A 13,139-nucleotide genomic window follows, 5' to 3' on the forward strand; every position below is an offset into this window, starting at 1 on the left:
CTGTGTGGCAGCTGGAAGATGAAAGTAACTCTGATTGGTCCCCCCTACCAACCAGTCAGACTAGTCGTGGGCCACTAGAGTGAACCAATGGGAAACCAATGGGAAACCTCTAGAAGGCATATAAACCCCAGAAGAACCGGTGTTCCTGAGCCTCTTGCTCCAGCCAGCTCCCACCCTCTGGAGCATACTTCCATTTAAAATAAATCTCTGCTTTCACTGCCTTGGTTTTTTGTGCATTTTGTCCAATTCTTTGTTCAAAACACCAAGGAGCTAGACAACTACCCTCAATCAGTAACACCACTGCTTTGGGAGGCTGAGGTAGGATTGCTGGAGGCCCAGAGTTCAAGACCAGCCTGGGCAACAAAGTGAAACCCCGTGTCTACAAAAAATAAAAAGAAATTAGCTGGGTACAGTGGCATGTGCCTGTAGTCCAAGCTACTAAGGAGGCTGAGGCAGGAGGGTCACCTGAGCTCAGGAGTTTGAGGTTGGTGAGCTATGCCACTGCATTCCAGCCTGGGCAACAGAGTGAGACCCTGTCTCTAAAAAATAAGTAATTAACAGAATAGTCTCTAAGCTAAAAACAAAAAATTTTAAAAAGACAACATAAGTTGGTATTAGAAAATCTAAACTGTAATCAGACTGATGAAATTCAGTAGTTTATGTAAAGAACACGACGTGAGGTCATGCATATTTACCCTCACAGTTTTCTCTACTTTTCCTCATGCATTGTTCCTTACCCACTGCTGTAGAGTAGTAAAAAAAAAGTGTGCATTTCTACAGGTGCCATGTCTAACGGCTTCATCACAGCTGTTAGCCATCATTAACTCTTTATGATCATCTTCATACACTTTTAAGTCTGAAGTAGATTCAAGGATCTGTAAATCTTCTGAAAGAAAATATTTGCTAAATTTTGTGCCAAGAGAGGGACAGACTCTAAGAGGCCTTTAAATAAAAACACTAAATTCCACTAATGTGAACGATCAAGCAAGTTATTCTATTGCTCTGACTATATGCTCACAGAGTTTTTCTAATGTTCACATTTAAAATGAAGAAAATGAAAAATATTTTCATTATCCAAATGTGAGCAGTACCCAAGCTTCACAGCCCTGTCTCTGCCATGGAGAGCAGGCCCACACACTGCTGCCTGCTGGAGCAACCGCGCTGGTCACAGGGCCAGAGGCAGAGAGCCCCGAACAAGCAGTCAGGGCGCTAATGAGGAAGGGGGGACGACCTGTCCTCTACAGAAAATAATGAGGTTAATATGTTCAACATCTTCCACCCAGAATCCAGCAGGAAGTTAAACCAAATGACACATGATTCTCTGATGAAGAACTAAGAATATGGTTGACTGGTTTTTTATATTTATTTACCTGAAAGCTTCTAATGTTTCCAACTAGTGACAGATTTCAGGCCAGGAATTCTGTTTGCCTAGATCATGATGTCTAAACACTGCACACTTGACCAACTTTGGATCCAAATAACTAGCTCTGTATGCTCCTGGGCCCTTGTGTACTGCTCTGCTTCAGTGGTTCCCAGCCTTGATAGGCACTAGGATTACCAGAGGAATTTTTAAAATACCAGTGGGGGTTGGGGATTCCGTCATCAGTGCTAAAGGCTACCAGGTGACTGTAATGTGTAGCCGGGGTTTGGAACCAGTGGGTCAGACATCAATCCTGACAGTACCACGGAGGCAGACTGTTTCCCAGGCCAGAACTCTCAACAGCTCGACAGCGCTTTAAAGAAATTGTGCACTTGACAAAAAATTAGCCGGGCGCGGTGGTGGGCGCCTGTAGTCCCAGCTACTCGGGAGGCTGAGGCAGGAGAACGGCGTGAACCCAGGAGGCGGAGTTTGCAGTGAGCCAAGATCGCGCCACTGCACTCCAGCCTAGGTGATACAGCAAGACTCCGTCTCAAAAAAAAAAAAAAAATCATGCACTCGATTAAGATGAAGGGATCACTATTTCTGCAAGCTCTAAACAGAAAGATAAATGAGCTGCCCAAGAGGTGCTCAGCCAAAACCTGAGAACGGCTTTTAGAGGGCACAGTTCCCACAGTCAACAGTGAGAGCTGGAAGTTTCCCTTTCTAGAGCCACAAGCCACACTTCTAGATTTGCACTGGGGTATGAACTGGACTGAGCTCTCTGGGGGATCCTCCGGGTTCTAACATTTCCTCCTGGTAGGTAATCCTTTCAGAAGTGAATACCTGTCCCCACTCCAGCTAATGCAGATGGTCAGCACTGGAGACCACACAAGACCACAGCAGGTGGGAGACAGATGAGAGATTTACCAGGACAGGCAGCTACATGAGTGTGTTCCTGAAGTTTTCCCAGGTGTGTCAACTGCAGGTATCTTTTTCCTAACCAGGTCCATCACAGTTTTCTCCATAAAGTTTTGTACCTTTCACACACATACACACACACCCCCGCCTCCAACCCATCCCATATAAAAAGTTTAAAGAAGTTTCTGGCATTGAAAATATGCCCTCTTCTAGCTGAGACAGAGCACTTATTAGCACTGGATCCCATCCCACTCGACTTGCCTGCTGCAAACATGGTGGCAATACACATCCTCTAGTCTGCTGTGAGGAGGTTCTGAAGAAAGCAGTTGCCCTTTACTATTCGCTAAAGTCGTGTTATATTTTTAACGCAGTGGATTAATCAGTTGAATCTCAGACATGACAGCAGGCTTCATAATCTTTTTTTCCTTTGTTATTCTTAGCTCAACTTCCACAGCTGAGTAAGAAGTTTTTCATGTACTTACAAGAGTGTTAAAAATTTTATTCCTTCTCAGCAGGAGAGAGTTGGCCCTTCTTGTGACTTTGTCTCTGATTCTTGGGCAAGTTGGCTTGGGAATGCTACCGGGAAAAACTCACTAATCTTTCATCATCATGAAAAAGCAACAAATAGAACAAGAGCTCAATGATTCAAAATAAAAGGAAGGAGACTGTCTAAAATAGCGGCATGTTAAGTAACAGACAATCTTAAATAATGCAGCAATTTTTTTACTCTATCCATTCTGTATCCAAAAGAATCTTCCAAAATTATAATAAATAAAATGGTATGGTCAACACTTTGCAATGTGCCATTATCAGCCTATATTACTCAATGAGACACTAACCATTTGTTAGTAACTGTAATGAGGTGTTGTATGGTCATGTGTTAAAATATGGATGTGATATTGGCATAAAAGATCCTACTATGAGAGTAAAATTTGTATAGAGCAGTTCTTTTAATAATTCAGAATATGAATTAACATTTCAATTAATATAAGACCTCAACTTCTAAGGCAAAACCTAATGGGTCAGGTGGTAAATGCCAGTTATAAGAATAAATGAAAATGAGGCTGGGCATCGTGTCTCAGGCCTGTAATCCCATCACTTTGGGAGGCAGAGGTGGGTGGATATAACTTGAGCTCAGATGTTCAAGAGCAGCCTGGCCAACATGGCAAAACCCCACCTCTACAAAAAAAATACAAAAATTAGCCGGGTGTAGTGGCACACACCTGTGGTCCCAGCTACTCAGGAGGCTGAGGTAGGAGGATTGTTTCACCCCAGAGGTAGAGGCTGCAGTGAGCCAAGATCGCACCACTGCACTCCAGCCTGGTGACAGAGCAAGGCCCTGTCTTTAAAAAAAAAAAAAAAAAAAAAAAAAAAAAAGACGGGGGTTGGGGGCAGCCCTAGATGCTACATTATCCTAAAAGAAGCTATTGTTTTTAATGACTGCCTCACCTTTTTTCAAACTAGCAAGACCGATGGAAGGACATAACACGTGTTAATGCCCATCTGCAGAACAAGAAGCAAAGTCCAGACAGGTAAGGCTGGAAGAAGGTGCAAAGGCTACAGCGAATCAAAGCAAAGACTTGTGAGACAACTCAACTGGGCCTAAATCAAAGGCGGATCAAAGATACCGCCAGGCCAACAGCAAGGATGGTCCACGCTGAAGTCAGGGCAGTCTCCCCACACTCACCTTTCTCTTTTTGGCCAATTTGCTTGAGCTGTCTGAGCTCCTCTTCTCAGAGCTGTGCTTCTTCCCTGCGGGCGGCTGTTTATCTTCTGCTTTCCTCTGGCGGCTCCCCTTCCCGGGAGGCTGGGGTATCCTAGAGAGCAGGTCTAGAGTGATCTTCACCATCAAGCTTTGGGGGGGAGGAGTGTCCCTGAGCAGTGAGAGCAGCTTGCTGTCTCTCAAAGGCAATGGGAGTCTGTCTTTGCGGCTGTCCTCCTGGACCACCACGGCTTGGCGGCAGCCACTAGTCCTGCTGCCGCTGCCACTGTGGGGTGGGCCCTGGCTCTGAGTCAGGGGAACAAGAGCAAAGTGCTCAGGGCTCCTGTCCTCCACATTGTCCTTCGTGGGTTCTGGGCCTGAGGGAGCCTTAGAGGGGGCAGGGAGGGAGCTCTTGTGCTTCTTCTTCTCACTGGAGAGGGGCACTGCTGGCTTGGGCTCGTTGCTTGCTGCGGCCCGGGGCCGTCCTTTCGTCTTCACCTTGGGCTTGTCTTTGGAAGTCTGGTCTCGGGAGCCGTAGGGCAGAAGCCCTGGCTCCCTTTCCCCCTGCAGGCTGGCCCGTGAACCCGCCCGGGCAGAGGCCTTGACAGGTTTTTTGGGTTGTTTGGTTCCAACGGTTTGCCTCTGTGGGGGCTCCTGCTGTGCCGGAGACTTCTGACAGCTCCTCTTTCCGGGGTGGGGGGCTTCGGGTGGGGCCCGGGGGGCTCTGCTGGAGCTTTTAGGGGGAGGGTCTTTGGATTCAGAATGTTCCTGACTCGTGGCGCTATCACTGCTGCCCTTACTCTCTGGGTGCTGCCGTGGGGGCTCTGTGCTCCCGGGGCCCTCCGGTGGCACAGCTGGCTGGCTGACTTTGGTCAGCCAGTTGTCCAGCTGCCATTTGTTTGTTGTTGGAGGCTCAGGCTAAAAATAAGGAAAGAAAGAAAAGTGTTAACTGACCGATGATGACAAATTATTCTTTTGTGTTAGTCACCCAATTATACAACACTGTCCTGCAGAGGAACAAATCCCTCCAAACCCAGAATTTAGGTTCCGGTCATCCTCCTCAAGTTTTAAGTTCTGTAACAATTAACTCTTAAAGCAACCTTCACTTTTTTGTAGGATTTAGAAATTTGGTAATAGCAAATATTAACCAATAGGCAACTGCCAACTGCTGAGAAATCTTTATAATATATTCTAATGGTAATTATAGTATAATTTAAACAGAATTGACACATTTTGGTTTGTGAACTACTCTATTAAGGAATAATAGGAGGAAATTAGTAAAAAATCATTTCATCAAGTATTTGCAGAAGGCAGCTAATGAATAAACTAAGGTTCAGTGGGCTCACATTTTATCCTTTTTTTGACATATTTTTCAACTAAAGATGACTTTTATTCAAGATGAGATCATTTCTCTTTTCTGTGTGTGACAGGGTCTCAATCTGTTGCCCAGGCTGGAGTGCAGTGGCATGATAATAGCTCACTGCAGCCTCAAACTCCTGGCCTCAAGTGATCCTCCTGCCTCAGTCTTCCAAAGCACTAGAATAACAGGCCCATTTCTCTCATTTACTTAAAAACATTATGTAGTAAACATTTATATGTGACAAAGTTATCATATCACATATAGTATATAGTAATTTGCAATTTTTACACCTCGATAAAAAGTCAGCTGGGTCACATTAGCCAAGCATTTATCCTACGTGAACTCTTTAAATGTCAAACATTCGACCAATACAGTAGTTCAGGCCTATAATCCCAGCTTTGGGAGGCCAAGACAGGAGAATTGTTTAAGCCCAGGAGTTCAAGACCAGCCTGGGCAACATAGCAATATCTCATTGCTACAAAAAATTAAAAAATTAGCCAGGAGAGGTGGCACGTGCCTGTGGTCCCAGCTACTCAGAAGGCTAAGGTGGGGATTGCTTGAGCCCAGGAGTTTGAGGCTGCAGTGAGCCATGTGCACTCCAGCTTGGGTGACAGAGTGACACCTCGGTCTCAAAAAAAAAAAAAAGAAAAAAAAAGTCATACATCAAATCTCTCATTACAAGCAACCTGGTCTGAAATAGCACCTATGTTTCTAAGATACAAAGGGAGGGCCGGGTGCAGTGGCTCACGCTTGTAATCCCAGCACTTTGGGAGGCCGAGGCAGGCGGATCACGAGGTCAGGAGATCGAGACCACAGTGAAACCCCGTCTCTACTAAAAATACAAAAAAATTAGCCGGGCGTGGTGGCGGGTGCCTGTAGTCCCAGCTACTCGGAGAGGCTGAGGCAGGAGAATGGTGTGAACCTGGGAGGCAGAGCTTGCAGTGAGCCGAGATTGCGCCACTGCGCTCCAGCCTGGGCAACAGAGCCAGACTCTGTCTCAAAAAAAAAAAAAAAAAAAAAAAAAAAAAAAAAAGTCTGTCATTCTAGTTCCTGAGTTTTTTAATGTAAATTGTTTTCCCTCAGTGGAAGGTTTGGGATCTTTATCCTAAAACCTTTGTCTAGCGCTCAGACATTTCACAATAATTAACCTACTATAGTTTTTTTTGTTGTTTTTTGAGACGGAGTCTCGCACTGTCACCTGGAGTGCAGTGGCACAATCTTGGCTCACTGCAAGCTCCGCCTCCTGGGTTCATGCCATTCTCCTGCCTCAGCCTCCCCAGTAGCTGGGACTACAGGCAACCGCCACCAAGCCCGGCTAATTTTTTGTATTTTTAGTAGAGACAGGGTTTCACCGTGGTCTCGATCTCCTGACCTCGTGATCTGCCCGCCTCGGCCTCCCAAAGTGCTGGGATTACAGGCGTGAGCCACTGCGCCCGGCCTACTATAGGCCTTTTAAAATCATGAGACTCTGTCTCAAAAAAAAAAAAAAAAAAAAAAAAAAAAAAAGATACAAAGGGAGGCATACAGTCAGGGGCAATGAGAATGTACAATTGTGTGGCATAAAAACAGAAGTTCTTGGTTTGTTATCTTAACTGTTAGTTCAACCTTTGTTGATAAATTAACTGCTGTTGCATCCCACCACATCTCTCCAGCTCGGCTGTTAGACCTTATTGAAAGAATGACGGAGACTCTTGTGTCTCCAAGTTCCACTACTCTACCTTGCATATAGTGGGTGCATGAGATATATGAGTATTCTGCTAGGTGGATTACTATACCCATGAATTTCATATCATATAGAAAAATATTGGTGTCTAACAGAGTGACAGTTACATTTTAAAGACTATACATCACTGTCTTTATGTCCTTATCTTAAGAAAAATACTAATTTCTTTAAAGATCCACTCTGGGAGGTGGTGTGTAGAAATAACTCATATATATAATGCATCAGAAAATTAGTTGAAAGACATCCCACTTCAGATTTATTTGCTTAGATTATAGATAAGGAGAACACTCCAGTAGATGGAAAGGTTTTAAGGGGAAGAAAGACTGCTGACAATTTTCCCGAGTGGAATATCTCAAATAATTCAACTCCATAAAACATGGAAATCTAATGATGCAAAATATGTGGCTATGACATAAAGGCTTTTTGGCCAGGAAAAGGTTAGGTAATAAAAGGATCAGGTAGATAGTTCGGGTTTAGTGTGACTAACAGAACAGAACTAAGAAACTTAAAAAACCAGGCAAGAACATTCTTTGGACAGTAAGATGACTGCATAATTCCTTTTTTCCTTCTGTTTACCCCATACTGCTGCTTATGATAACATTATCTCCCTTACGGCTTCCTTCGCTTATGTCAACTACATACCCATGCTGTCATCTGAATTTAAGGGCAGAGAGGGAGGGAAGAAGGAAACCACTATTATGTGGCAGGCATTTTGTCACATGTAATCTAAATCCGTATTCAATATTCTAAGAACACAGAATGGTTAAGAGTAGAGAAAAGATTAGCACACAATACCCACTTGTCAAACATGATTTCCTGGAGACTTCAGGGTGTGGTTACGTAAGTGGTTAACTGATGGGACAAGGTAGTGAGATACATCACTTGCCAATCACATCAGGCACAAAGCCTTCACACCCTTCCTCAGGAAAGGTATGGACATATCTTACCCACTGGCTATATTTACAACTGCACCCCAATCCCTGACATGCTCTTTAGAAGACTATGTGTGAACCCAAAAGGGAAGTCATTCCCGGTATAAATAACATCTGGTTTCCCCCCCAACCCCCAAAACAGGACAGTACTGAGATACATTTAGTAGTCCCTAAAGGAACGTCCTGATTACAGAAATAAAATATATTCTTTCACTACGGTCCTAAAAATGTTCCGAAGGAAGGCCTATGTCCCAATTTGAGGGTAAAATTGAGTAGTTGTGCCAGACAAGGGCAACAGGTAGGGGCAATCCTGTATACCCAATATTAAGTTGTGAAATGGATATAATTTCTTTGATACATTATTTGGGTGTTGAGATGGAAAAAATGTTTTCATAAGGGATTGATTAAAAATATTTTTTAGGCTGGGCGTAGTGGCTCACACCTATAATCCCAGCACTTTGGGAGGCCGAGGTGGGTGGATCACTTGAGGTCAGGAGTTCAAGACCAGCCTGGCCAACATGGTGAAACCCCGTCTCTACTAAAAATACAAAAATTAGCCAGACATGGTGGCACGTACCTGTAGTCCCAGTTAGGAGGCTGAGGCAGGAGAATCACTTGAACCCTGGAGGCAGAGGTTGCAGTGAGCCAAGATCACACCACTGCACTCCAGTCTGGGTGACAGAGTGAGACTCCATCTCAATAAAAATAAATAAAACTGAAAATAAAACATTTTTAAAAATAAAGTTTAAGTAGATAAAAGTGCCAAGGTTTTAGACTTTCAAATATCCTGGGAATATTTTATCTTTGTTTAGAGGATCAAAGTTTGGACTTTCATTTCTTCCTCTGCCTCTCCTCATCCCACCCACAATCTGCCCTCCCAGTGCTGGTGCAACCCAAATACTGCAAATTGGAAATAGGAAAAAAAAGGATATAATTATTTTTTGTTAGGTGTTTTAATAAATTGGCAAAAGTTAGTATATTTTAGAATGAATTATGATTTTGAATTAAAAAATTTTGAGCTATGCACAATATAGATTTATTCTTTTAGTAACACTACATAGCTATGTGCAAAATTTTTTTTTAAAAAGAGCATTAAAAAAATGGAAGATACACACTAATTTGTGGGAGCTAAAAAATTAAAACAATTGAACTCATGGAGATAGACAGTAGAAGGATGGTTACCAGAGGATGGGAAGGGTAGTAGGGGGTTGGGGGATGGTTAATGGGTACCAAAAAAAAAAGAACAAGATCTAGTATTTGCCAGCACAACAGGGTGACTGTAGTCAATAATACTTTAATTTACATTTTAAAATCACTGAAAAAGTATAACTGAATTGTTTGTAATACAAAGAATAAATGCTTGAGGTGATGGGTATCCCATTTACTCTGATGTGATTATTATGCGTTATATGGCTGTATCAAAATATCTCACGCACCCATATATACACCTACTACATGCCCACAAAAATTAAAAGACAAAGAAAAGTTAAAAAAAATAAAAAGAGGAGAAAGAGTGAAAATTCCATAATTTACAGTACTGATTATGGAATATTAATGAAAAAGAATTCTCATTAATATCTGTATGTACAGCTTATTATGGAATTTGTATTACTCCCAAATAACACCAGAAATTTATAATAATGCAGGTATTTATTGTCAAAGGAAAGCGATGTAGTTAAATACTTTAGGAAAAATTCAAAATTTAAAATCTAAACAAAGATAAAATGTTCCCAGGTGGATGAACCTCAGTATATAACACATACTGTCCCCAAGCCTGGATCTGCAATACATAACGATACTAGCCTTTTTTAGTAAAGTGATTTTAAAAGATAAGGCAGGATGGGACCATTTATTTTACAGAGGTTTCACTCTATTCCAGTAACTTCTCAAGCAATAAAATATATCTATGTCTCATTACTACAAACGCCAGACTTTCTATCATTTCAATTATTCAGCCAAATCTGTACCATTTCCATTTTATTTGAATGTTATTTATCTTTTTGATGTCAGTAATCTAACTAGCATGAAGATTTTTCTTAAGAATAAGGTGAAACATAAAGCAAAGATCTTATAAACATTAACAGTGAACATCACACAATTTGTCTGCACAGCATATTCAGTATCCTTTTCTCTGAGGCATAGAAAAATTATTTCAATAGTAATTAGTATCATATAAGGAAACAAAGAGTCCCAGAAACACAGTGTAGTTTCTAAAATCTGAAAGGCACTTCAAATGCAGTTAATACTGATGCATGTCTGTCCACTCCAAAACATATCAAGTTCTTATTTTCTGCACCAGACATAGATTCGCATCTAACAGAAAATGACAGCCAGTTATTTTCTCAGCCTCCCTCACCCTCAGACAAGACCCTTAAGTCTTCCTACATTAGCTCCAGATGTATTCAGTTAATGCCCCATTGGAACTGCTTTGCTTTCTAAACAGAGACAAATACAGAAGGCTTTTTAATGCTTTCCTAATTAGAAAGCTTCATTTCCTGGCATTCCCATATTAAATATCTGGAATAATTTTCTCGATGTGGGCTGGTTTCATTCACCAAAAAGAAAAGAATGCCTTACCTTTTCATTAATTTCTTTCCCCACCATAACTTTTACAATGCTACCCAAATTTTGAGGTTATTTGGCAACCCTGTTAGGTGTCACTAACAATTTCTTGTGCTCAACAATCCAGTAAATAGCATAAATCCTCTAGATTTATTTAGTGCTTAAGATTTTCAGTCTTATCAGTTTATCTTTACAATATTCTCCTGCAGGTGGGTGATAAGCAAACACCATCATCCCTGTTTTACATGAGACAGAAAGGAGCAAGAAACAGAACCCTGACAAAATCACTTTGCCATCAATTTAATGCATGGCTTTTAGTGATTCGAAAATAGAACTCCTGATGACTTATTTCTAGTTCACAGTCCTGCCCTTTGCTAAATCAGGCAGTCTCCTTTTGCTTTCCTTAATTCATGCACTTCTAAAATTTCAAAAAGAATTCTCATTAATATTAAAACAGCAGCCTACTGAAACCAAGTTTTCTTTTTAAAAGAAGGGAAAAGAAAATGATGTGCAAACAGTCTTAATGAGTTGATCTTCAAAACACCACTAGCAACGACAGAGAAGACCTATCATTTTCAACAGGGGAGAGAAGACCTCTCTCCCAGCTCTCCTTTATTAAATATTTGGTAAGAAATAAATAGAAACAGATGGCTCTAGACAGCATATGAGCAGGAAAGCATTGCCCCATGGGACAGAATGACTCAGTCTCATGGTCAGTCCTGGCCCACAGCACAGACTCTAGCTTCAAAGGACAGAATGCTGCCATCTAAGGTGGCCATCTCGAGGGGGGACACGGTACCTCCGGAGCCGGGGTTTCTAGGGGCTCATTTTCTTCGCTGTCACTTGAACTGCTCTCGCTCTCCGAGTCTGAGGAACTGTCTGAGTCACTGGTGCTTTCTGACTCTGCACTGCTGGAATGTGCTGATGCCACTGGTTCTGGAAGGGACTGTGGAGCACTGCAAAGCAACCAAAAGATAAAATTAGAAGGCACGATGCAAGGTGGATTTCTTCTTTCTCCCTTGCCCATTTTTCTGCTACTCAAAAGGGCAGGCCTTTGTATTAGATACACTGCTAAACTATCACATCATCCAACTGAGAGAGGCCCAAAGTAGTTTAATAGAAAAGCAAAAACCTCTGAAAACTGTTCGCCAGATAAATGCATAAAAGAGAAGCCTGTGAAATTTTACTCCTGAAGAATATGTCAAGTGATCTAAAATTTAAGTTAGATGCTGGGTGCTTCATATCAAGGGTTGGTAAACCATTGCCTAGGCTGGCTGCCTGCTTTTCTAAATAAAGTCCTATTGGAAGACACCCATACCCATTTTTTTAATGTACTATGTCTGCTTTTATGCTGCAATGGTAGATTTGAACAGTTGCAATAGAGACAATATATGGCCCACAAAGCCTAAAATATTTACTATCTGGATCCTTTAAGTTTGCTGGTCTCTGCTACACATAACCAAATCAAATTAATTTCTGTAAGAAAAGCCAATAAGTTAAAATCTCCCTATATTCTCTAAACAAGAACTGGGTGGTAGCCAAAGACCACTAAATATAAATGGTGTTCCTTTGCAAGGTGAACTCAAAAGTAACCAACCATCCACACTTCCTGGCAGAACTACAAAATGGACCATTCTTTGTAAGTGGCTTAGGGATCATCCCCAAATATCAGCCAAAGTAGAGATTATCTACTCCAAATTGTAAGAATGGGGCAATAAATCTAAGTTAGTGAGAAAACACATTGATCACACTGCTAGACTCATATAGAATTTCAAAGCATATATAATCTTAAAGCTTCACCCTAGATGGTATTAATTAAAGCAATAAGTCATTAACTATAATCTGGACAGATTTCAAATCTACCTAAAATATTTTCAAAATAGATTTGTAAAGAACATATTAGAATAAAAATTATTAAACAATAACAAAATCACTAGTTCAGGTAATTTTAAAACACACATGATGCCACTATATAATTTCCTCACAGAAATGCAGTACCCAGTTTGTGGCCCTGTCTCCACTGGCAGCTGAAGAGCATAAGCCAGTGATGAGCAAAAGGGGATACACTCTCAATGTTACTCCTGCCTCAAATTTGTACCCCTGCTTGGTCTCTTCTTTTTCCTTTTCCTTCACTTTTAGAAGTTAGGCTACCTTGTCATGTTTTATGAGTCGTCATAACCCAGGAGAAATTACTGAACAAAATCAGATATAATTAAACAAGCAAACCTTATGAATCGGTAAGAGTGCACATAATTACATGGGCTTCCTCCACATCAACTGTAACATCCCCTGCATAATGGACAAGATTTTATTGCTAATGTTGTCTCTGAGTGGATGAGCACATCTCAAGTGAGTAAAATAACTTTGTCCATAAAAGGCAGGTACCTGGCATATTACCAGAGGAAAATATTATAAAAGTAGTTCAAACAGTTCATATTTTCAAAAATTAAATCATCACATTTCCTAAAGTATGGCTGGCTTGTTCCATTTCCCATCACACTAAAATGTACTGCTGGTCATTTTGAAAAGCAGCTGAAACAATATGAAAATTCATGTAACTAAGAAAATAGCATAATGGAAAA

The 13,139-nt window shown here is 41.4% G+C and overlaps 1 protein-coding gene across 8 annotated transcripts in view; it reads right to left on the minus strand.

Moving 5' to 3' along the window:
• The window catches only part of AFF1 (ALF transcription elongation factor 1), a 209,231-nt gene that overhangs the window by 21,948 nt on the left and 174,144 nt on the right, over positions 1-13,139 (minus strand). For all 8 annotated transcript variants that reach the window (XM_055297056.2, XM_055297052.2, XM_055297054.2 and 5 more), the window contains 2 exons: positions 11,357-11,513; positions 3,966-4,898 (listed from right to left, as the gene is read on the minus strand). In XM_055297056.2, the coding sequence (XP_055153031.1) occupies positions 3,966-4,898; positions 11,357-11,513 (1,090 nt within the window). The remainder of the gene's footprint in view (positions 1-3,965; positions 4,899-11,356; positions 11,514-13,139) is intronic.

This window comes from Symphalangus syndactylus, chromosome 10 (assembly GCF_028878055.3).
Source record: "Symphalangus syndactylus isolate Jambi chromosome 10, NHGRI_mSymSyn1-v2.1_pri, whole genome shotgun sequence".
NCBI lineage: Eukaryota > Metazoa > Chordata > Mammalia > Primates > Hylobatidae > Symphalangus > Symphalangus syndactylus.